Source organism: Falco cherrug, chromosome 6 (genome assembly GCF_023634085.1).
Source record: "Falco cherrug isolate bFalChe1 chromosome 6, bFalChe1.pri, whole genome shotgun sequence".
In the NCBI taxonomy this organism is placed as follows: Eukaryota; Metazoa; Chordata; class Aves; order Falconiformes; family Falconidae; genus Falco; species Falco cherrug.
The window spans coordinates 13,513,916-13,540,482 of NC_073702.1; the positions used below are offsets into that span (position 1 = coordinate 13,513,916).

A 26,567-nucleotide genomic window follows, 5' to 3' on the forward strand; every position below is an offset into this window, starting at 1 on the left:
ATTAGAGATCACTTAAGCAAACAGACACAAATCCATGGGCCCCGATGGGAGGCACCCCAAGTGCCGGCAAATGTTATTCCTAGGCTACTCTCCATCACCTTTGAAAAGTCATGAAAGACAGGAGAGGTGCCTGAGGACTGGAGGAAACCCAGCATCACTAGTCTTCAAAAAGGGCAAGAAGGAGAACCCTGGAAAATACAGTCTAGTCAGCCTCACCCCCATCATGGCCAGTGGGATCCTGGGGTGCACTAGGAGTGTGGCCAGCAGATCAAGGGAGGTTATCCCCCTCAATCTGGAGTAGTGTGACCAGTTCTGGGCTCCCCAGTTCATGAGAGACAGGGAACTGCTGGAGAGAGTCTAGTGGAGGGATACCAAGGTGATGAGGGGACTGGAGCATCTCTCTTCTGAGGAAAGGCTGAGAGACCTGGGCCTGTTTAGCCTGGAGAACACCAAGAGAGGTTCTTATCAATACACACAAATATCTTTAAGGGCCAGTGACAAGAGGATGGGGCCAGGCTGTTTTCAGGGGTGCCCAGTGACAGGACAAGGGGCAACGGGCACAAACTGCAACACAGGCAGTTCCATCTGGATATGAGGAAAGAACTTCTTTACTTTTAGTGTGACAGAGCACTGGGACAGGCTGCTCAGAGAGGTGGTGGAGTCTCCTCTGGAGACATTCAAAACCCATCTGGACACAATCCTGTGCAACCCACTCTAGGCAAGCCTGCTTTAGCAGGGGGTTGGATTAGATGATCTCCAGAAGTCACTTCAAACCCTGACCATTCTGTGATTAGAAATATTTGTTTCCTGCAAAAGCAGATCTCATTTACAACAACAGCCAAAATTGAACTATTTCTTTACAACCATAAACAGTACTGTTCATGTCTATGTAGATTCCCAAGCTTTTGCATGATATCATTGTTCTCTGTCCTTACTTGAGACGTGCTCTTTAAGACAGGAGTACTAAATATATTGGTACTAAATATATCTAGTTTTTTTCTTTTAATCTTTTGCTACAGTTATATTGTGACCTTTTCAACCACCTACTGAAATTTTCTTTCAGCTGATAAAAAATAATGAGACTTTCAGTTCAGCAAAGCAAGGGCTTAAATTTAAGGAGGCAAACACTGCCAATAATTTGACAGACAAGCTCATTTAATATGCAGATATCAAACTGAACTCATAGGTTGAAGACAATGAACCTGCTTATATAACCAAGTTGAATACATGTGATACAGCATTTTGCTATATTATGATTTTGGTTTACGTATTTCCACTAAAAATTAGCAATAGGGGCTAATCTGTTCTCCTTGGTGATGAAAAAAATTACAATTGTCATTGACATAATATTTTGCAAAAATTCTAGCGTATTCACCTAGATGAAGAACAAGTTGAAAACACAATGCACATTAACTTTTGTATTTAAAAATTGCTTTATATGTAAATATCCCAAAAGACTGAGAAAAAAAAGCACATAGGCAGAAGCAAATTAACTTTAGATGGATATTTCTAAGTTAACTGATTGTATACACAAGAGCAAAATACAAAAATATTGAATTATTTGGTATCCGTAACATCTTTTTCTGGAAGTAAATATGATCCTTGTGTTATTCATTGCCTTTTTACCACTCAAATAACTGCTTGGGAGTTTCCACACGTTTCACTGATTATATTATTGTAAAGGGCAAAATATCCCTCAGACTAAAATTACATTATTTTTACACATCCTTCTGGAAAGAATGCATAAAATGTAATAAAAAAATGTGATTTAATGATGATCAGAATTTATATCTTGTACAGCATACTGAAGAAGAGGCTAAAATATGAGGTTTAAAGGACAACTGAGAGCAAGCAAAACCCAAACTTGTCAGCATGTGAAATTATTCAGTGCATGGCACAGAAAACCAGGTTTTGAATATTTATAAGGTACAATTCATGGAAGTCTTGCTATAATGCTTCTGATTATGTTTTATTGTTAATTAGTTTTCTTGCTATGTAGACCTGTCTGCTGACACAGGTAATCCCTACTACCAGGATGTTTGAACCTAGATGGTTTCTACTTTGTATGTGTGAATGCTATCTGTCTTGTCAAATTAATTTCAATACATGAGAAAATAAAGGTGCCAGATCAGTGAGTAGGGGAAAGGGGAGTGTGATGTAAGCCATTCAGTTCAGCTTTTAAGTTTTAGAGTAAATCACCCACTTCAATTAAGAACGAGACTGAAAAGGTTATTTCTGGGTTCTTAGCCTTTAGGAACTGACTTAAGAGGCAAGCAAAAGTACTGAGATACAATTGGTATCAATAAATCACAAGAGGTTTGTGTTCTTTATTTTTGTGTCACTATGCAGAATGAGACTAGATTTTCTGCTTCAGAAATTTCAGACCTCCTCATTATTAAACAAATGTCAGATATTATATTTCCAATACTAACTTTATGGAATGCATTGCCTGTCCTCTGACAAGATACTGATACCTTGTATGTTGGCATTGGAGGATATTTTCTCCATAGAGTCACTGGTTGTCACTATGAACTTAACAATGAATTTACAAATTTGGAAAATGCCCATCTCCAAAAGCTACAGGCTTTATATCTTAAAGTACTTCAGAACTTTATTCTTCTGTACTTATGTCCTGGTTTCAGCCGGGGCAAAATCAATTTTCTTCTTAGTAGCTGGTACAGTGCTGTGTTTTGGATTTAATATGAGATTAATGTTGATAACACACTGATGTTTTAGTTGTTGCTAACTAGTGCTCACTCTAAATCAAGGACTTTTCAAATTTCCTGTGATCTGCCAGTGAGCAGGTGCACAAGAAGCTGGGAGTGAGTAGGGCTACAGCTGACCTGAGATAGCCAAAGGGATATTCCATAACATAGAACATCATGTTCAATATATAAACTCTGGGGAGTTGGCCAGGGGCTGCCAATCACTGCTTGGGGACTGGCTGCGTATCAGCCAGCAGGTGGTGAGCAATTGTATTGTGCATCACTTCTTTTTTCCTTTTGGGTTTTATTCCTCTCTCCCTCTCTCTCCTTTTCATTACAGTTGTTGTTGCTATTAGTATTGTTGTTATAATTTTATTTTATTTTATTTTATTTCAATTATTAAATTTTCCTTTCTGAACCCATGAGTTTTACCTTTTTCCCCAATTCTCCTCCCCATCCAGCTGCAGGGAGAGTGGGGAGTGAGTGAGCAGCTGTGTGGTACTTTGTTGCCAGCTGGGGTTAAACCATGACAACCCAGTTATGTGAGTTCAATGTCAATAGCATATTTTCAATATTTTTAATTATGCTTATTATTTTACTTTTGCTGGCAAGGAAAGCAGTTCTATGAGATCATTGGATCGTTGCTTAAAGTCTGATAGTCGGGGCTATCTCCTGGAAAGGAAAGCTGTGAGTTTCAACCCCCTCAGAACAAAGGGGACTTAGAACTCCTAGTACTCCACAAAGACTTCAACCTTAGGTTAAAAGGACATCCTCATTAAGTATGTGTTTACCCCAAGGACATAATTTGGCAATCCATACCTTGAGGTAGAAATTGATACATAGGGCAGGACAGAGTCTGGTATTTAAACTTCTAAATTTATGTACCTATAGGTACGCAAGGTGTCTAAGTTTTCATTATAGTCAATTAAGATCTTGTCAGTACGGCCTATAGAGTTGAAAGGACAGTTTACCTGTAGTAGGTACCCGATGACTGCGGCACTGCCAGACATACACATTTGAGTATTTTCATTTTCTAATTTTGCAGTTAATTCTGCTGTTAGCAATTGATTTAATTTCCTACACAAAGCACTACTAGAGATGTCTTATGTTGTCTTTGCCTTCACCTGCTTTGAAGGGCACCGGATTCTTCTGTAGATATATCCTGAAATTGTCCTACACACCTATATTAAGTTACCTAAACTAAGCCCTTAATATTAACCCTTAATTCTAGCACAAATACATTTACATATCAATTATTTACAATTTCCTAGTTCTGTGCAGATTTCTGGCTCAGTCTGGTTAACAGGAAAGTATAGGTGTCATGCTTAGTTGCTGTGAGTCACTTCTTGTAGATCTTATCTCTCATTTGTCTGTCCAGGACATTTTGAAACCAAATCTAAGGAAAATAAATCATCCTGCTGCATTCAATGGCCGGTTTTAGACTACAACACTTAATTTGGACACTTGAAATGCAATAAATCTGATTAAAAAAGGGCTTGAATCTTTTCTCATGGTAACAAGCTATCACTCGTACATTTGTATCAGCTTACATTTGTAAAATGCTTCCTCGTAAACAAAACTAAACAAAAAAAAAAATCCAGAAGAGAAAGTATTAAAAACAACACCTGTAAAGTTGGCTACTGATGATCTACACTTCAAAATCGGACAAAGAATATAAAAAACTTAAGTCACATTCCCAAAACACTGACCTGGGTGTTCCTTGTTTTTTTCTGATACATGTTTTCTCAGAAACAATTGCATTAATCAAAAGAAAAAGAAAATGTAAAGGTCTACTCAAACCAAAAGGAAAAATAGTTATATAGGTTACAAAATGACATTTGGGTAACAGTTTGAGCTGGCAGCAGCACAAAGAAGTTGTAAAAGAAGAGTATCTCTAAAATAGCATGGTCAGTATATATATATATATATAAACACAGCAGAATGTGTTTGAAAATACCTTCTCATCTCACTCCCAGTCTTCTATGGTTCTTCCCCACAACTGTCTGAACAGCTTCTTTATTCTCTTGAGCTTAAGATGCTTTTTGTCTGGGATTTCAGCTTGTATCATCATTCCCAGATAGTCGTGCACCTACACACTAGTCTTTCATGGTTCCTTAAAATGACACACAAGATGTTGCTATTTTTGCAGGAAGGTGAGAGTGAAGCCAGGAGCATGTGGGTTCTTTTAAAAGTGCTAGACATTTTCTAGACTTAAGGAAAATGGGTAATTTTAGTGGCGAGGTCATGGTGTTGAGAACTGAAGAGCACCTTGTTCTCTAATTTTAGCTGAAACACTGACTCACTGTGATATTTAGACATCTGTGTGTTTCCTTGACTGTGATGAGAATGTTTCTATTTACTGGGAAAACCTCTGAGGAAAAGAAGGTTGTGTCTGATCAGAGTTGTATTGTGTAAATTAATTACAGAAATATGAGAACAGAATTGTCTGCTTCAGATGAAAAACATAAAACATATTCCCAGCAGTCAACTGTACAGGAAAAGTAAGGAAGCAGAGAGAGAGGTGGTGGTGGTAGAAACATGGTTTTGGTAAATCTAGCATAGTTTTTCTCCAGCATTTAAAATGAAGAAGATACAGTGTAATTCACTTTAAGGTTTATGTTATGTAATTTAAATTTGGTGTATGTTATCTAATAGAAATAACATTAAGGGCATGTAGAATCTGATGTCAGATAAATATATATTCCACTATGCAGACCATGCCTTGCTGTGTAGTACAAAAAAGAAAATGTTTCATATTTTCAGTTAAACTTCTGGGAGGGTGGTAAATATGTTTTACATGCTTTATTCATCAAAGATTTTAATATGTGTGTGTACATGAAATGATGAAGAGTGTGTATAAGTACGCACACAATTTATGTACCTAAAACATCAGATGTTTGACTGTCCACTTGTAAGAAAAAGAAGGGAGGGGAAGAACAGGCTGAAGATGAGTGATGTACATACAAAAAGATACTATTGACTTTTTCCTGTACATGCTGCAACTTTTAAAGTACGATCTGCTTAAAAAGAGATTAGACTATCTCCTGAATACTGCCGACTCTCTCATTTTAGAATTCCTCTCCTAGCTCTATGGCATTATGTTGTTTAAATCAATCAGAAGTTGTTCAAATGAAATAATTCTGTCTTTGTTTTAAATAAATCTTTTTGTATTGTGTTATTATCTGATACTTGATATATTTACACTTCAGGCTATTTTGATACTGTATTAAGGCTATACCTTCTTTTCGTGAACAGCCATTTAAAACTGAGCAGATATCAATGAAAGTATTCACTGACAGTTTAAAAAGATGCTGAATAGATATATATTGCAGTCAAAATTGCAATCATGAAGTACAGCATAAACCTAAAGGATTTAGGTTTAAGTCTGGTCAAAATAATGTACTCTTTACAGGCTAAGCACACAAAAATATCAAATTCATTATAAAAAGTGATCCTGTTTTTCTGGTTCTGTATTGCTCTATATGTCAGTATATGCAATCCCTTAATTATTGCCATTCAGGTTGATGGCATAACTCCTGGATTTGTGCCAATACCTGTGGAGTGATTCTGGTTCTATGGTCCCAATCCAGCATGCTGTTTAAGCCTGGGCCTTCAATGGATCTGTTGGTAAACTTGAAATCAGGACCATATTTATATTAAGTGATGAACTGACAGTAATGTGGTGGCATTTTAATTCATGCTTTTAATATATGCAAAAATATTTATACAATTTTAAATGCAAACATTTGGCTCTGCTTCCATGGATTTATGGGTAAATGGAACAGAGAAGATAACCACTGGAAATGGCATCATTAGGATAACATGTAGCATTGGGAATCATAACCATAGCCAGCAAAATTTAGAATTATATTATATTTTCCATTGCTTAGAATAATAGCATGGATTGCAGGATGTTATCCCCAGCACACGCACTTGAATGCATATGTATATTACATTTAGTTAACTAGCTGTGCAAGAAATCTCTTATTCAATATTACCACAAAGATGATAACATTAAAAAATCATCACAAATACACCATGCTTTCCGCTAAAAATCTATTCAGCCATAATCTAGCAGCTATTCAACACAACAGATTTTTTCATGAAATTGCTTTGCTCGGAGCTGTTCATTTAGCATATTACCTTCCATTTAAACTTGTTTAAATCCTGATAGACATTTGTATTATTCTCATTAAGGTCTGGCCATCCTGCATAGCTTAAGCTTAATAAAAGATATTCTATTCAAATTAAGTGGTAAGTAGTATAAATATTGTCCTAACAGTCTTCAAAACATTTACAATTTTAGCTGATAAAATCTAAAACATTATTTTTAGTAATTTATCCTTATTTCTTGGCATTTCAGTTTTATGGCAAATTCAATTCATACCAGGTATATTCCTTTAATCAAATGTCAGTAAATGTACTGTTGGCTTCTACTGTTTCTGTTTTAGAGGAACCCAACCAGACTAGCTCAGAGGAGAGAATGGTAAGTTGAGTTGTACTCTCAGTAAGTGGAGCAGGGCTGAATTAAATACAGTAAGACCACAGTACAGGGTAAAGCCACCCCACATATAACCCCTCATATACTTGAAGATAAATGTAAGTTCATATACACTTTATGCTTTCACTGTGCTGTAATGGAGTACACAATGAACTAGTAGTTCTTGTTTAATGCCTTGATGATCTCTTCATCTGTTTACCTGGTATACACCAAAGACACATTTATGCAGGATAAGATTCTAAGTACCACAGACAAAACACTACAGAATGGAAGCATGGATAACTAAGGGAGGATCAACAAAGATATCAAAAAACTGGAATATTTTATCTTGGTTTTGCTACACATAGATGACGCAAGTGCATAGCTACTATGCTACCATTATTTCAATGTACTTTTTTGAATATTGGGATGCTTCAAAGAATGAAAATCTTAAACCCATCTTGTTTATTTACTCTGCACTGAGCTTCTGGTCTAGATTCAAATTCTCAAAATGTTATTCATGAAAATAACTCTATTTTTTAATGACCATGGCCTCTGGAAGTCAACCATACAGAAATATACTTTTGTCTTCTTTTTTCTGAAGGGTGGCTTTCCACCAAATAGGTCTTTTTCAAAATTTGTCAGTGAGGACATAGACATTGATTTACGTCATGGATAGGCACGTGAAGGTCTTTGCTTCCCTCTAGTGACTGGTCCAGGAAGAGATTCAACTGAATCTGCTGATGTTGCTCAACTATGGCACAGAGATTCAGCAAATGACTAATTACGTGTAAAGATACCTGTGAGGTCAGTGAGATGCTGATATAGCATTAAAGGTCTATGCTTGTGACAGCACTTGACAAAATACGGCAGATTTAAACTGGATGTGTGTTTGACTGTTTCTGATGGAGTGTTACAGTTTTAACAAGCAGAGATATGATTTCAGTGTTGATAATTAAAGAACAACTGGGTAACAACCTATATGATACACTTTAAAATAGTATTCCCAAAATTTATTTTAAGATCATTTTGCCATACAAACACTATTCTTGCAGAAAGACAGATCAGACTACATGATGTTTGATTAATCAGAGAGAGTATTTACCAATTCACAAGACTTCAATCATATTTAGATTCATGCATTTGGAAGCTACCTTATACTCTGCAAATGCTCAGAAATGCCTTCTATTATATTCTCATCATATTAATAAAAGTAGGTGTATTTATATGAGTTGTACTTCTGTCTTTTTTGTACTGACTGCAAAAAATTTGAAAGTAACTAATACGTATCTGTGCAATATTACACAACATGATTTCCTTATAAGCAATTTATGCACATGTTCTGTGCTCCTATTGTCGAAGGAAGAGGAGAGAATGGCAGAATTCCCACAGTTCCTTCTCACATGGATAAGCAATGTTCCCCAGATTTTTCATCTTGGGTGACGCAAGTAGATTTCAGGTTTTGTTAAGCATGGCGTAATACAAGGACCTTTAGTGCTGCTGCACTACTTTCGTTGGATAAACAGAGCTAAATTTTTCAGGATGGGCAACAGTCACGAGCTCATCAGAATGAATGAGAAAAAGCCAGAAATATAATTATAAAACTATTTAAACGTTAGAGATCTACATCATAGCAGGGAAATTACATTGGCTTTCAGAACAGCTAGAGAGCATGCTCAATTAGGACTCAGGAATACGGAACTTTAACTCCACCAGACTTTAGTGGGTGACCTTTGACAGATTTGCTTTCATTATGCCTTAGTTTCCCCTATCTGTAAACCAGGGAGGATGGTACAGACCTCTATGTTAAATTGCTTTTAAATCTACAGGTATTACACACTTCAAGAGTTACATGATATAAATGAGAAAGACTGATAAACTTTCACAGTTGTGATTGTGCTATATTGTACTTTTGGAAGCTGTATTGGATTTGGCAAACACTCTTTTCCCCTACAAGAGTCAGTCCAAGTCCAGCACCATACTGGATTCACAGACCCCCCTTAATGCATTTCTTGGTGAGGTATTACTAGAAAAAACAATGGTCACATTTTATTTGACTTGGTAACATCCATGAATTTTTTCTGGAAACACAGATATAAAACCAAATTATGACCAATTTGTTATCTGTTCTAAAGTTTATTCAAACTGCTTAATTATCTTCTGCTCTCACTATACACTAAACAAATCTGTCAAAAGTCCAATTCAGATCTTTAAATTTGATTATGAAGATGCAACCACTAGTTCTTTTTATTCACATTTCAGAATTATAATTGCCTGATATTACAAGAAACCACTATTTTTAGTTTCTGAAAATCTACATTTCCATGAAGGCAATAAATAGCAATTGAGTTCTCAACAAATGGAGTTGATTAATCACCCAGTAAAAATTAAAAACAAAGTGAACTTATTAACAAGAATTAATTTGATTTCCTTTTTTTTTGCTGTAAATCACAGCAGGCCATGTAAGCTCTGTTCTTGGCCGTGTAGGTGTTAGTGAAGAACAGTGTTATAAAAAAGAACTAAATTATAAATTCCTCCCATAGATACTGATTCATTTTGTGTGCGATGTAAGCAAAGAAAATCTTGGTCCGACTCTTTTTCAATATAAAGACACTCCATTTTATACTTATAATACCTACATATTTCAGAACTAAGTACTCCTTCATTAGAGTATAATCTTAGCAGTTTGTAAATTTAAAGAAATTTAGATTCAGATCTTGCATGTCTTGAACAGTGGTTTGCCACTTGATCTGCTATGATTCAAATCAGTCAAAGCCTTTTGGCTGTCTGCAAGGGAGTTTGGATCAATTTTTTCCTTCCATACTGTTTTAACGGAAAAAGAATGTGATTCTGTAAAGTCTTTCATGCAAGACTACCAGGAACAGAAGACTAAGTAGTGTGCTATTACACAGATCTCATTATGGAAAGTTCTTCATAAAAGCAGGTACACCAGCAGGCATTTATCTTTTGAGTAAGTTCATTAATGTTAACTCTTCCAATACATCCACAAACATAAGCATAGAAGCTAACATGGAAAGGAAATTTTCTGCCTTGAAAAATACGAAAGAAGCAAGGTCTGACTGAAAAGCTGTTCCTACAAGTCTGACTGAAGTGAACAAAAGAAGCTGGCATATATTGCCAAACTGTATTTACATGATTTACTCTCATTCAATTTTCATTCTACTTATAGAAAAATATATTTCCTCAGTATCTTCCTGGTAAAAAACAAATAATATAACTGTAAAGTAATATAAAGCAAGGAGAGGCTACTCTACATTTTCAGAAGCAAATTCTAAGTTTAGGATATTCTAATTATTTGTTGATTAGCTTGAGACATTTTTATGTGAGTTATAAAGAGTCTTCTTAAACATATTTTCAAAGGCTTGCAAGGCTGAGTCAAACATAGAATAACTGTAATGGTTGTTCATGGCAGTTTTAAAAAACAAAGTGGAGAGGAGACAGACAAATTAGATCATGTTCCCTGTCAATTTTATCACAAGGCAACAAAATGCAAAAGTTCTTTTTCAGGCATGCATGTGAGCTTACAACCTAAAGCTGAGTTGCATTCTACCCTACAGGCAAATCCGTGAGAAAATTACAATTAACTGGTAGAATCTTCTTTATTTGCATTGAACAAATTTGTTTATGGACTATTTCTCCACAATTGTATCCAGGGACACTGGGAGAAAAAATAATTGAAAGCTCTAGGGCGTAATTTAAAAAGTAATTGTAAACTTTTTTTTAACCTTCCTTTTAATGGAGTATTGTTATAATATGTCTGGAGTGAAATCCTGAAGTTATATAAATGTATACAATTTCTCATTTCTCATATATAGGTATTCATAGTTTCACATAGCTTCAGCATAAAAAACCTAAATCACTGTCAATTAAATTTGTATGACGAGAAAAAAAAAAACCAAAACAAACCAGCAGACCTATCACTTGCCCTTAACTAAAACTGAACCAGTTTAAAATCCTTGCAATATTAAAAATTCCAGCTAACTGCATTGTACTTCTGCCAACTAAATATTCAGCAGGCACAAACTGCTATGAGCACACATATGGACAAATAAAACACTGCCATACTGTTACAACATCATTCTGCAGCAACCGGCAGAAAAGAGCCCCAGAATACCAAAGCCCCTTCCTTACCTAGTGCTGTGAGATGTCATGTTGCACTGTGTACAGCTGTGGAGCACACCAGCAACAACTGACACTGTCCTGTGGAGTACACATGTGCCCACATTACGCCCACATGTTCCTTAAAGGATGAACAACAGCTGCATTATTTTGCTAATGAGTCAGTGACTGTTGAAACTCCCATGTGAGATGTCACCTCCTTCCAGTGACCCACCATGTCTACTCCACCTTCGACACCCTCACCATGATGATGTTATCTGAGGGTTGCCTGTGAGGGTGGTACTCACGATGCTCGGTACTGTGACACCTTGTTTCCAGCCTCTCACTGTATTTTGAATTCTGCACCCTGGTTCAAGAGCCCAGCGGCTAGGTCCACTAAGACAAGTGACTAACTTTGTCAGGCCAAACTTTCATGGATCCTAGAGCTCCACACAGACTGTCTGTTATGGCATCTATCACAGATATAAGCATCAGAAAAGGCAGAAAAGTTCAAGTGAACTTTTCAGACAGCCAACAAAACTGCCACAAACGGCATTTTAAAAATTGAAATGTACACATGCATGTAAGGATTCTTTGACCACTGGGCTTACACAGCCTTGCCCAGACTTAAATAAAGCAAAAAAGTGCTAAGAAAAATCACTGACAGTGATATGGCTAAGATTTACATGTGGCATGGTGACAAACACATGGAAAAAATGGTAAAACTAAATATAGAGGTGCTGGGAATCAGTTCCCCAATCCATTAATATTTTCCTAAATAATATGGCAGAGTTCCAGCAGGACACGAGTAACACACTCCGGAGGAGCTGACAGCTCAGCAGTCATGGGCTGCTTTTGTGATACTGAAAAGTGTGTTTCAAACTCCTCAAGTAACTTCTGTAAAGAAAAAAATCAAAGGTCTGGTCCCTGAGGTCCCCAAATAAATGCTCTAACCATTGGATTATTTGCAGGTTGAAACTGCCTTTGCTGTCTCACTTTCCCTTCTTCCTTTCCTTTCTGGAAAGGTAGGAGGGACAGGAGAAAAGCCTTCAGAAGCTTTGTTTCATCTTAAAATCTTTTAAATCACTTTTGTGGGGTGGGAAAGTCAGCTCTAGTACCTGACCCACTTCATTTTGTTCTTTGTGGACTGAGACACTGGAATGAACATATTGCAAACAGTTCCTGACAGCAGGGAGAGTTTGTTCATGCCAGACATGGCAAAGCAGAAAAGATATAAATCTTCCCTGAGTTTTTGGTTTGTTTAAGGAATTAAATTGTTTCTCCTGAGAATGTAAATTATAAATATTCCACACATTTTCCCATGTACTGAAGGAATCATTCAGAATCCTAGACTTTACTGAAAGCAACATTTAAAATACATTTTCTGAAATGAATAGATGAAGATATCACTCAGATTTCTGAGGGGGGAAAAATCATCACTTACATACCGTTGATGCTACCAGCTTTGTGTAGCTGGAAATATCAAAGGAAACACCAGAACTCATAAGCAGCCTTGTTTCAATCAACACAGACAGATGTGCTATACATTTTGGGAGAATCAAATGAAATGAAATGCTGAATTATTGCATTTGAGTTTGCCCTTTATAATACATGACATAATATTTTATTCTTTGGTTGCATTGTCTCAGTATTGTACACAAATTTGACAAGCTGTCTATGGCGAGGGCACAAGCCTGCCAGCTTGATAAATGGAAAACCTTGTAAAACATCGTCACAGGGAAGAATCACCAAATCTCATAGAAAGAATGGTTTAAAACTGCTTTTGTCAAATGTAGGATGACCAAATTATTGCAGATAGCAATGGCAGTAGGATAAATTTGATGATCTGGTGTGGTTAAACAGCTCACAGATCCAGAAGTTTCTTCAAGGATGGATGATGGGTAACTGATCGATCTCCTGAGAAACATGCCCAAAACCCAGGGAGACAAAGCTTCCCCTGCTGTTGGAGAAGTTTTAAACTGACAAGATCAGTGGAGAAAGCATCGTTTACCAAATGTGAACTTGCAACGCACACAGATAAAGATTTGAGAGAAGTAGCTGAAAAAGTGGCAGAACCCATTAGAGGTTACTGCCAGCTGTATGTCTGTGATAAAAGCAAACACAGTTTTCACCGGAAAACCACTTAATTTAAAGCATCAGTCTCAGCATAGACTACTGATTAGTTAAGTACCTTCAACTAAAAGCAAACTATGTTTTGTTGGGTTTACTCCAAAATGCTTGCCAAATCCTGGTTATGCAATAATTACCCAGTCTGGGTCTGGAAGGACATGAGTACAGCACAGCTCTGCAGGATTTGCAATGTGGATGAGGGGCTATTAATCCCATCAAATTCAGTCGCCTACTGTTGAGAGTGGCTAAGTCCTGAGACTTGGGAAAAAGTGGAAAAAATAAAAGCAAAGCAAGCCTCCAAGAACACAACATCATCACGGGCACCTAACCAATTCTATAGTCCTCTACATATTTATTTGTTAGGACTTATAAATGATAGGAACTGATTCAGCATTGTAGAGCTTTCCTGATAATTTTAAACTCATGCTATCAGAATACAAATTCTGAACTATATTTGAGTACATACAAATAAAATGCTCCAAAACAAAAACAAAATTATGAAACAACTCATGCTCCCACAGCTAACATCAGGGATCTTGTCCAAAGGGATGGAGGAAAAAAGTAGAATTTTGTTCTTGCTATTGCATACTCAGGTAAGAGGTAATGTAACATCCTCATAAAATAATACACATACATTTGTAAAACAAATGAAAGTGGTGTCCATGCAGACCTTACTGATATGTCATATCTTATTGTGAATATTTGATAGCTCATATCACTTTTCCAAACTGATAGATCTCCAAGCATGCCCCCAATCTTCAAATATTTTAACATCTTCAATAGCTACTATTAAATAATATGACTAGAAAAGACACCCATCAGAATACAAAAGCATGTGTTTCTCCCTCAAAACCTTAGACTATTTTATGTAAGCTTTACGCAAATTTTAGATGTTGCAAAAGTTCACTTTTCCATCCAGATTCCGAAGCATACTGAAAGCAGTATTTACATATAGTACTAAACTTCTCTATAAACAATACTAAGAGAAATGCATGCAAAACAAGTGGCAAGTATAAAATATTTTTTTTTGTGATTGCTTCACACTTTCATCCTGAATATCTGCATTAAACCTTTTCATCACATTGTTAAATCCACAGCATGCTTTCTTTTTTTGGTAATCTAATTCCATGGAAATACGCCTTTGATATTCTGGACAGAAGCAGTGAAATCAGAGCATGTGCTCTAAATACACAGTGCCTTAAGTAATGCATGTAAAAAACTGTAAATAAAGCACTCTACTAATACTGCATAAGCAAAACATTGAGAAGAGGAAACAAAGAATGTGTTCCAAATGTTTTGTGTCCCATGTGCACATAATACGTAATATCAATCTTTCATGTACTTTATTCCACACATCTTACAGAAATGGAACATTATGATGTTGCTGGCAAATAACTGCATTATGATTCTTTCATGGAGGCACAGACCATGGCACTATTTGTATTTGGAATGATTTCTAGTACCGTGTCCAAAGTTTCTCATTTCTATACTATAATGTTGTTTCTCAGCCATCAATGTACTGATGTAAACCCAGGCTCAAGGACAAAAGCACTCACAAAATCACAGGCGTAGAATTTATAACACAGTAGATAAGTCTGCAGTGTAAGACATACACAATATACCTGGACAAGAGGTACAATGTTATCTTTTAAAAAAATAATATGCAAATCATATAGGAATGCTTCTTGAAACACTTGATCTGTATTTAGGCAAAATTCACCTTGACTTTAATGGGAGATTTACTGTCAAGGATTAATGCAACAAATTACAACTGCATAAACTTGGAATCCTTTTCAAACCACTCTGATTTTACTGCTTTACTTCTTTACAGCATCATTTTCTGTGCTACAGAAGGGACACATGCTGAAAAAAGTAGCAGAAGACTGCTAGCAAGCTTTCACTATTTAGTATACAGCTATTATTTTACTAAACTAAAATGAAAATTTGCACCAACTAAAATGAAGATTGCTGTGGGTATCACACTTGAAAATGATGTTTCTCCCTGCAGTAACAGAAACGGGAGCCTTCCTTTAATTATCTGTGTGACCAGTTACCCACTCACTGTCTAGCAACTACCAACAAGGAACTCCAGTTCTTAGACATCCTCATTTTAATCTTGAAAAATCAGATTAAAATTACTATGTGAGAAATCTCTTCCTGGTGAGGTATTGTATTATTTCAATTTACATAGATGCAGAAAAGAAGCCAAGTGACTGGCAAATCCAATACTCTCACATTGTGAAAGGTTCATTTTCTCTGCCTTCAATGCCAGTCCATTTACTGGCTGACTATTTAAATATTTTTAGGTGATTTGTAATGTTTGAGCCATAGCAACAGGAGAAAACATCTGTCACTTACGTTCTTGAATCATCCCACAGCACACAGTAGGGATTCAATGTGCCCTAAGAAGAAAATAAAACAAACAAATAAACATTAGTTACTGGTATAAAAAAAATATATATGTCATGTTTGACCTAAACATTTATTTGGGTCTCCTCCTACAAGATCATGCTTATACTCTGACAGATTGGTACAACTGAAATCGCAAAACCTTAAGGGTAATTCTTATGGAGTATTTTAAAAGCACTTGAACCTCAAAACAGTATTTGCTGCATTCTCTTATAAAAGGTAAGCATAAAGTTGTCTATTTGGTATATCCTAGTAGAATTGAAATATGAGATAAGAGTTAATCTGTTAAGAGACTTGAATTGACCAAACTTTTCTAAGTGCATTTAGAAGCAGAGCTTTAGGCCTCTCAGGAACTTGAATGTCAAAATCAAAATGCCTTTAAAAATTTTAAGTTTAAAATTTAAGTTTAAAAATTTAAAATATTGGGCAAAATGTCTGGAGGCTGGGATTTCAGATGACACCACATTCAATACCCAAGTCCTTTTGTCAATTAGGTTCTAAATCAGCAGAGATTTTTTTCTCAAAATATTGTTGGTTTGGGTTTGTGGGTTTTTTTCTTGATCTTTGTAATCACAGCTCCAACCTCTTTGCAGTCAGTGGAAGATTTCTGTTTTGATTTAGAACAGGATGGGAATCTAGGTTTATTACACACCATTAAACTGTGTGTAATGTTTTGGGAAATTGAAATGTCTTTATTATCATTCATGGTTATTTTGCTGCCTAGGAAGAGTTGAGGCAAAATTAAAATTCAAGTTTTGCCCCTAATCTTCTAAATCCTCCTTTATCAAAACTCAGATTGGCTTAGAAGTACTTAACTGTCTAAAAACTGCAAAATTGAATTTCTGTTCATCGGAACATTAGATGTTCCCAGAAGTCAGAACTACATAAACAAATCAGATCTAAAATACAGAATAAAAAAATATTTTTACCAAAATTACAAGTGATTTAAAGAAACAGGTGAAATACTCTTTTCTTATGCTGTTAGTGTAGTTCTCTCATGAACAGTGTTAGTGCAGTAGGTATAAAGATAGTTTTGTATAAACAAAACACACCTTGATATTTCATTCTGAAAAGTGTTTTATTTATAGGAAAAACATGGCAAACTGTGAAATCAAAATCTATTAAATATTTAAATTCTTCCATCCACCTCTTTGTCAAAGATAAAAAAAGTCCTGAAGACGCTTTTGGGAAAGGCATTTAGGGAAATTTTGATCCTCTACTTCAGTATTTTGCTGAGTGCATTGAATTTTATGAGTATAAATATTTAAAACCACCATATACTCATGGCACTTTATATTAACATAGCACTGTACAAACATAAATAAAGGATGTTCCATTCCCTGAAGTATGTATAATGTGAGGAAAAGGAAGGGGAAGAGGGCACAGGACAAAGGACTGGATAATAGGCCCACTGAGATTCAGAGACCAGGTCCTGCTTCACTAGCCAAAAGCTTTCAGATACATTGATAAAAGAGAATATAAAAGGCTAAGAATGAAGAACAGAATGACAGTACAGAATTAACTTTTGTTTTTTAAAAAATGTCATTTTATAAAGAGCATTAATTTGATATCCTAAGACTGGGTGAGGAAATTCTACTTGCAGTCTGATACAGCTACACATATTAAAAAAGTAGTCCTATAGCTGAATTGTAGTAAGACATTGTATATCTGTGTTCTGAGACCCATCTTTCCTACCAGCAGTATCATACAGTTTATAGTCACTATTCCCACAGTGCAAGTAAAAAGAATACAAAAACATTTTCAGAAAAAATGTCCATTATAATGAAATCTACAAAATAGAGGGAAATAAAAGTCTTTGCAGAAAGCTGAAACATGGTAAAACTGCTGCTGTCAGATCACACACTTCACTCTCTTTGAAATGTATTCAAATGAAAACAAAAAGAGTATGCTTGGCCATTGCAGTCACTAATGAGCGATTAAGCAGAAACAAGGAAATCGGGTTAAATATTACTCCTGTTCCTTAAGAAGGTCTTGTGGGGGGGGTTTGCTCCACCAGGCATGGCAGCTCTCAAGGGCAGAGCAGCCTTTCAGACCTTCTTCCTCTTTTGATACCCTGATCAAACACCCTCCAGGCACTGCAAGGACCACAAGGAGCCTGTCTTACTTTCTTCTTTGCCCTTAACCTGTTGCTCCCTTTTTCCCAGTGTTTCTGCGTTTGGCCTCCTGGCAGTGTCTCCCCACACTGCTGTCATTGGGCTACCTTCAACAGCCATCGCTCTTTGTGAAGGGAGCGGTATTTCATCACAGCTCTTGCCAGTTAATTACTTAGCTGCAGCGAGGGAAGCAGCTGCTGTGTCCATTAATGTTTACAACTGCTGCAGTATTGATTTATACACTACAGTACAGGACTTGGATATCTCAAAAATAGACGTGTGTGAGTGTGTATGCATATATAACTCTGCCTAGCATATAAAACCGAACTTTTGTGATGTGATTGGCAACTTTGAAAGCTATGCAGCACAGTGTCAACTGTGTTTTGTAGACAGGGTTTTCAGTCTCACTGAAAGCTTGATGTCCTACACAACTGCTGCCTTGTTACTTTAGTGTCCCTGGAGTAAACTCCTGTGCTGTCAGAAGGTGAGAGTTCATATTCTCTCTGAAGCAAACAGGATTTTGTTTGAGTTGTGCAGTTTTTAATATATTACTTTGGTGTGTCTTTAATCAAACTACTGGGAAAATGTGACCACATTCATCAACATGTTCACAATGCGTAAGACCAAATATTATGTTCTCTAAATAATGCACTGCAACCCACATTCTCACTGTGGTCAACTGTCTATCATATTTTAATTTATCTGCAAATCCAAATAACATGCTATATACCAAACAGCACATGTAATTGTGATTTATACTTCCTCCAAAATATAATCACCTAGTTTCATTAATAAACCGGTTAATTTAGATATAAAATGAAGCAATGATAACAAACTCTGAATAAATTAATATTGTAAGGCTAATTTGAATTTAATGTATTAACTCTCACTAAAGAGATATGCATATACATTTGTCCATCTTTTTTCATAATCTCTTAACTACTTAATTTAGTCTGTGGATGGGGAGGTAAAGGAACAAATGTGTAGGTATACTCCTATACATTAGTAGGCATGCTCTAGAGGTTGCTTAAAAATTAGTCATTAAATCAATTTGGAAACCAACTATTCAGAACAATCAACAGTGTTTTAAGAAAAAAGGTTGAAAAGAACAAGAATAACAACAAGAAGAGCCACTGAAAAAAATCAGGTCAAAGAGAATGTTTGTATTTTATTTTCTGTTTAATAATTGATCTATTTAATTCACATCACGATTAATCTGCAAAATATTAATATATAATGTTCAAATGCTAAAGATACATTAATACTAGTTTTATCTTTCTGTATGTGTCATATAAAGCTTGTTTTATAGTAATATATTATAGTTAAGTAAATTCTTGTTTTCAGCTGAGAAAATTACAGTGAAGAAGATTAGAATTAGATCCTCTGAAAGCGAGAAACACTCAAACCTGCAGAATAATATTTCTGTGCATCTACAGCCTTAGTTCTTTAAACCAAAGTACTATTATGCAGGATAAGCCTTGAACATAAAAATCACCAAACATTTAAAGATGTTAAAATTGTAAAAGTGGTTTCCATTTCCAGATTTTCTAGAACAATATTCTGTCATTGTATATGCTGATCCAACTCTTATATCCAGATGGCTCAAGATCCTTTATAAATGTACTATGTATGTAAGTACAATTTAAGGACTGGAAATTTGTTCTAAGCACTTGATCCTTCTCTGGATTAAATTATAAACAAAAATTAAGCCAAAGGGAAAAAAAACCAAATCCACCTGGCTCTCATATCTATTGGCAAGCCTATTCATCTTGTCAAGACATGAGCTAATACAATACTCATTAATATTCTGTTACTGAAAGGTTGACAAAGCAAGGTGACAATCAATGTCTCTAATCTGACCTTTTGTAACAACAAAATTTCATTTCCAAGATTTTGAAACTTGGCAAAATCTTGCTCTGTAAATTACTCAAAAGGATGGGTTAAAAAAAAAACAACGAGAAAAACATAAAAAAGATACACATACACATACACATATCCCTCTAAGAATTTTCTAGAATTTATTCTTCTTGGGACAGTCGTTCAGCCTTTCTTTAGTCTAGCCTTGCTTGTGTTGTGCTGGTTTTAATAGCTTGTGTTTGTCCTATAAGTTTTTTCAGTGCTGACAAATTGCTTACTAGTATTTTCTTTAATTGTTTAATTTCTTTTCTAGTATAAGTGACCAGTGTAATTACAATCTGCTTTTTTTTTTTTTTTTTTTAACTTGCAACTCCCCACTCTTGGAAGTAGCAATTCCAATTCCAAAATATAGAAGTCATACTCTAATATTCCTTATCTTCAGCTCTTGTAAGTAGCCCCACAACCACTGTTAAAATAATTAAAATTAAAACCTAGCATTGAGAAATACCATAAACTCTTCCAAATAATGATCTTAGTAAGATCAAAACAAGTATTTTAGTTCAAAGGTGGTGTTTTTTTCCTGATATATAGGATTAATTTGTGGTTTACTTCACGACATTACATTTTAGGCTACATTACATTTTTAGTGGAATTTCTGACAGGAACAAAAGCTATGTTAAAGACTGATACTTTCTCTTAATATAAATGACTTAGGTTGGAAACAAAACAAAACAAAACAAAACAAAACAAAACAAAACAAAACAAAACAAAACAAAACAAAACAAAACCCCAACTGTACCTGCCCTAAACAATCTTAAAATTAAACAGAAAAACCATAAACCCCAAAACCTCCACAATTCTTTATGAAAAAACTACTAATCTTGCTGAAAGGTAAGGAGTCATCTCAGTTTATGTTCCTCTATTCCTTTCTTTTTTTTTTCCTTGACTTTGCAGTAAATTTCACTGAGCTGTTCTTTGTAATATTATTTTTCTGGGAACTGAATGGTGAGTCAAAATGACCATTGACCATGAAACAGTCAGTTTCTTCTAATCTTGTGTAAAATGTAAATGATCTAGAGTTCAGAGTTTTCTTCATACATTTGCCCAGAGACACTAATCCAAACTTGCTACTGACTGGAATATTTGGAACTCCTCCAGCTGAATTGTACCTATATGACCACCTGAGCAAATGTTTATAAGAAAAAATCACAGCTTTATAGTCTTTTGCATAACAATACTATTTAATAAAGCTCTAGTAACTAAATTCTCAGTCTTGGTAACATTACAGACAGAGTTTATATGCCATGCCTTCACATAAAATACTCCCACACTTGTTATTTTAAAATTATTTCCCCAATATTGTACATTACAATTATTTCCTGCAAATAGTATATTTTATTCTCCCTGTGGCTGCTGGGAGATTGCTGATAACAGAAAGAAAAACTGTTAATATTTTTCATATAGTTAGACATAGAATCCATTTCGTTCAGATTAAAAATATATTCAATGTGAGATTAAAGGATGGAAAGTACAGAATTAAAAATAGTTGAACAAAAAATCTCAAACATTTGTAAGAATTGTAAGCTAAATTGGAACCAGAACATTTTTTTTCAGTCTGCTACAACAGGTTAGGTAAAAACTGGCTTTTAAATATAAAATAATGAAAGAAAAGAAGGAAAGGCCTGGATAACTATGCAGTTCTATGACCTATGCAGGGAGCAAAAGGTGAAGCGTACAGCACAATACAACATTTTCAGTTGTATGCATCAAGACAGTTAATGGACAATTCTTGGCAGAAAGTGCTGTTTAAATGAAAACCTCAGAACTCACGCAACAGCATCTAATTTTTGCATATACACATGCATGAAATAAGTACACATTCCCTTCAAATTATGTTAGACACTTTTCCTGGCTTAAGGTTTAGTAGTTAAACTGGGTTTTATTACCTGATATTTATTAGCAGTTAAACTGGGTTTCATTACCCATTCAACACCACACACCTTTCTCTCATGATCTGGTAAATACTCTTGGAAAAGCATTATCAACTATCCTTGTACTTACATTAGACAGATGGGCCAGTTCTATCTCCAGGAAAGAATCTGTAGTTTTGGGCTCGGGTCGTATAGTAACAACAATGATTTTTGAATTGACAACTGTAAAATTCCTAGGAAAAAAACATGTAAAAATGAAAGATTTAACTTAGTATAAGGTTAAATGAGGCTTCTAATGTTACATTTGAAGTATTTAATGAGTATTTTCTGTGACAACTATTCAGGGAGAAAATATATGGAAGTGGTGAAAACCTTCACTCATTAAACATGAGAGGCTGAAGAGCAACAATGGTGGCAGAAGCGTCATTCCTTAAAGTACAGTTTCCTAATTAGAAGGGTGTGTTGACGACACAAACATTCTGTCAGTGTTTGAATGCATATCATTTGCTTCTCTCAACATAGACCTACTAGCTGTGTTTTAAGAGACAGTCATTTTTCTTCCGAAGTGCTGTGTCGGACTTTTTTTGACTGTTACCTGTAAAATTGTGAAGATGAATGAGTGCAGTGGAAGATTCTACAGTTGTGCTGATTCTGCACTTGTGAAAAAACCGTACCAGTTTCCAATTTCTGAGAAATCATTGAATTTGGTACATGAGTGGGCAAATACTTTAAAAAAGTATAATCCATAGTTGTGCACTGACTGAAAGCCTACCAAACCAAATCAATTTTTTCTCATATATGTGAGAGTGGGTTTGGTCTCATGTTATTGTACTAGGTTACTCAAAATAATAATTCTCTGTTAATTTCTGTAATTAATCATCAATTTCTCTTTTCATGTGAAATGTGGATCAGGACAGACCTAGTATTGCCAAGGTTGTGCTAATACAGGCATAAAGACATGTTGACATGATGTTCATGTCTGAGATCCTTGCTTCTTATGACCCCCTCAAGCTTAGAACAGCCATCAGTTACCAGCCTGACTGTTTCTGATGATCATTATGGTATTTCCTTTGTATGTAATGCTGCTTTCAACACCTTCTGCTGATCGTACATAAACAAACATGAAACCTCACAGAAAGACTTATTCACAGGTAGATGTTATCAAAGAATAAACTAGGCAGTTTAGATGCAATTATAACAGTAAAAATATTCTTTTGTTGTTGTTGTTGTTTAATTGCATATTTTCTCTAGGGAAATGGTATTTAGGAGAGGATTCCATTTTGCTGGATCATTGAAACAGGAATTGCCATGGCTACAGTAATAGAAACTTAACTCAGTGGGCACTTTACTCAGCACACAGAACAAAATTATTCTTCTGGGGCAAGGTATGAATTCTAGTCCAATTTTACTCAGCCGAAACATAATGGAAATATAACAGAAGTGGCTTTCTATTTTACTTAATTTCTATTTCTTCTCTTTTGCTGCACTTTAAAGTCTCACACATTGTTGACAAAATCATATATCTCTATCAGACTAACATGTAATGTTTTGCAAATTTTCAGTGTGTTGCGTAGAGGGGGAGTAATGATGGTACCTTACTGTACATACAGTAGCTGAATATCTAGAAATGTTCCCAAGTAAGGCATAATTAAAAAAACAACAACAAATGAACAAACCCACAAATAAATACAAAATGGATTTCTCTAACAGATCATGACAGGCAGAAATTGAACTTGGTAGCTATTAAAAGATTTTGTCAATTTTGGAAATTCATATAAGATAATGTAAATAATGACACACCTGTACTTGGTCACAGTCAGTCTTTGTGACTGAGAAATGTTTCCTTGCTGTATCTAATTTTGGTACAGTTCTGATGGTTCTAGGGTAAGATCCAAAAGAGTACTTAAGGTGCCTAGATTGTAACCTCGGTACATCAATTTTACCTTAGTCTCTTTAAAACTCTATGAATCCACTTATATTCTCAACAGCCCCTAGCAGACTATTTCACCTGAAAATAAATGTAACTGGCTATATCGCTGTGAAATTAAATCTGCATCACTTATTGCTGTCCTGTCTGGGCTGAAAGCCTACTTGCATATCTCATATTTAACTGTTTAGATAGTCCCTGGAAGAATACAATCTGGCAAGTATATTCTCAACTCACATAACACGTTACGATGCCATCAAATTAAAGCTTAAAGCATTGTAGTCACAAGACTTTCTCTCAAAATCACAGTGCCATTGATATCTTTCTTGTAGATAATTTTTTAGACAACAGCTTAGTGCTTATTCAGGATTTGAAGTAATCAGCTTCTACAAAATGTCCCGGGAGGTGGAATATGTGAGTTTCAGTCGCTCATGTATTGGGAATGACATAGAATAGGAATGACCTATCTCACGCTTCCTCAGCAACTGCATCATCTAACTGCTTTTTTATGACAGGTGGGGAGTGACTTCACCATTACCTCCTTCTCCCTCATAAAAAAAAATTCTAAAATGAACTTGTACAGGATGGTGCTCTGATGACTGTGCAGAAAAAATGCACATCAGGGTCAAATTTTGAAATCAATTACTCAAAAAATATATGATATTAAATTCCTTGGGAACTCTGGTTGAATAAATCCTTGAAGATTCAAGATAATGAAGTTTGATTGAGGAAAGGCTCAAGAAGAGCTTCCAGAGTGACTGTCCATTTTGTCTGTGTTTTTTATGATGTGAATTAAGAACAATATTAATAAAATATAGTTATTTTACTAAGTTCTTTTTCTATCTGTATATACATTTTGAGGCTATTCTTTTACATAAGGGTATACATATTGATTCTGTGTGATATGAAATTCATATTTTATTTTCTTTTTAGAGTGTCTCTGTGTTGGTCAAGAAAAATGAACTTATGAATAAGGCATGTTGCTATCTCAAGACAGCATGAAAGAAGTTATAGTTCAATGTGTAAATGTTGTATACCTTACAAAAAAATTATGAATGCCATAGTAGTAATGCTGTGCAGTAAAAGCCTGTCTGAGGTACTCTGTCCTCAGTCTAACAAAGCTGACCTAAGGAAGTTTAAGGGCCTTTTTTGCTGTATAGCACTCGAAGGAGGGGATTAGGAATGATGTTTCAAATGGGGAAAGAGAACATTTCAGTGCACGAAATTATAGCAGGAAAAGTACAGTGGTTGTTTAAGTGACAGGAAAAAAGTCTTGCTACAGCAAAATCATTGATTCTTTATTTGTTCTTATTTGTTAATGTTAAAAACTATCTCACAATATGCAATGTATTCCTTCAGAGAGCCCAGGAGAGGAATTATACATAATATCTTCTAGATGAGTATAATACTGAGAATCAATTTTCTGTGAACCTAACAATAACATAAACATGCTCAGGGATGCAAGAGCTATGGAAATAATACTCAGTCTATAGTGCTCAAAGTATTCAATATTTCAATATATGATTTTAAAAAAATCCATTTGACATTACAGAAATAGTGCAGTGCAGCAAAGTATCTTAAGAAATAGAATCAGATGAATTTTATTTACTTGTGCATGGAAAAAAAAATATTCTATTTTTATAAGGAAGAACAAAATGCTTTTCTCTTCTTTTCCCTAACCTCTTCTTTAAGCAGCCCTAGAAAAAAATTCTTTGAATAATATACATGTACTACTAGGATTAAACACATAGTCCAAAAAGTTCTATATTAATTTAATTGCCAAGTTCTCATCTCACACTGTGTTTACGAGACCTACTTTTAATAGACTCTATGCCAGTAAAAACAAAAAAAATCAAGGCCATATGGTAAAATGCAGCTAATTTTGGAGTTTGTGAAATATATTGTATAGGCTGCCCTAAATAATGAAATCCTACACCTATGATGTACCAGATGGGTATTCTGTGGTTAGGTGTTTTGAAAGGTTTTCCCTAAAGATATATGGAGATATTTTTTATTTATTTGTCTATTTATTTTAAACAAAGAAGTTCCTTGTGATGATGCAGAAGCTTGCACACCTTTTAGTGCTGATATTAAGAAATGTCTTGGAATGTGTGTCACCTTTGCTCTTCTGGAAACTACAATCAAATATTTACTTTGCTCCCACCCTAACTCCTGTGCATCCAGGGACTGAAATCACATGCAAAGTGGTAAAGCTTTCTAGATATTTAACTGTAGCCAGTAGAAATCACCTCTTTATCAAGTTGTCAGGGTGTAAATGATGTGGACTTTGAACTCAAACAAAAGCCCGTTTTACCTTACTTTATTGTTTTGTTTACCTTTATTCCCACTGTTAACATATTTCGGCAACTGTAATTTTATTTAGAACAGTATTGCATAAGATTCTTTTCCAGAATGTTTTTTTAATTCATACATTGTACATAGGCACCATACTTCTGGGTGTCATATAAAAAAACTAGATGATGTTACCTCCTTCCATATGTTACAGGGTTTTTTTTCCATACACAATGCTATTGTGGTGTATGTTCAGCACTAATATGGTTATCACAATAATGCCTATTACATGTAAATAAGATTAGTACAGATGATAGTAAGATGATAGTTTTTCATTGCAAAATATAAGCATACAAAAATAAACCTTTTCCAAATGGAGTGGGATGTATAGAAACCTCGACTTCATTCACATACCTGAATGAATGTAAAATGATAAACTACCCCATAAGAACAATTCCTTTAAAACCTGCATTGCTGTTCTAATTTTTGTAAGGAGTCTAATAGCTCAACAAATTCAGCACTAAGCACAGTTGCAGCTTTTTTGCAATTCAGAATTCCATCTGAATGAACATTAAAATGGTTTGAATGCATAAAAATGCATTC

The 26,567-nt window shown here is 35.1% G+C and overlaps 1 protein-coding gene across 5 annotated transcripts in view; it reads right to left on the reverse strand.

Annotated features, from left to right (window-relative positions):
- ADGRB3 (adhesion G protein-coupled receptor B3) overlaps window positions 1-26,567 on the reverse strand; it is a 466,036-nt gene that overhangs the window by 171,968 nt on the left and 267,501 nt on the right. For all 5 annotated transcript variants that reach the window (XM_055714746.1, XM_055714747.1, XM_055714745.1 and 2 more), the window contains 2 exons: window positions 21,876-21,978; window positions 15,793-15,836 (listed from right to left, as the gene is read on the reverse strand). In XM_055714746.1, the coding sequence (XP_055570721.1) occupies window positions 15,793-15,836; window positions 21,876-21,978 (147 nt within the window). The remainder of the gene's footprint in view (window positions 1-15,792; window positions 15,837-21,875; window positions 21,979-26,567) is intronic.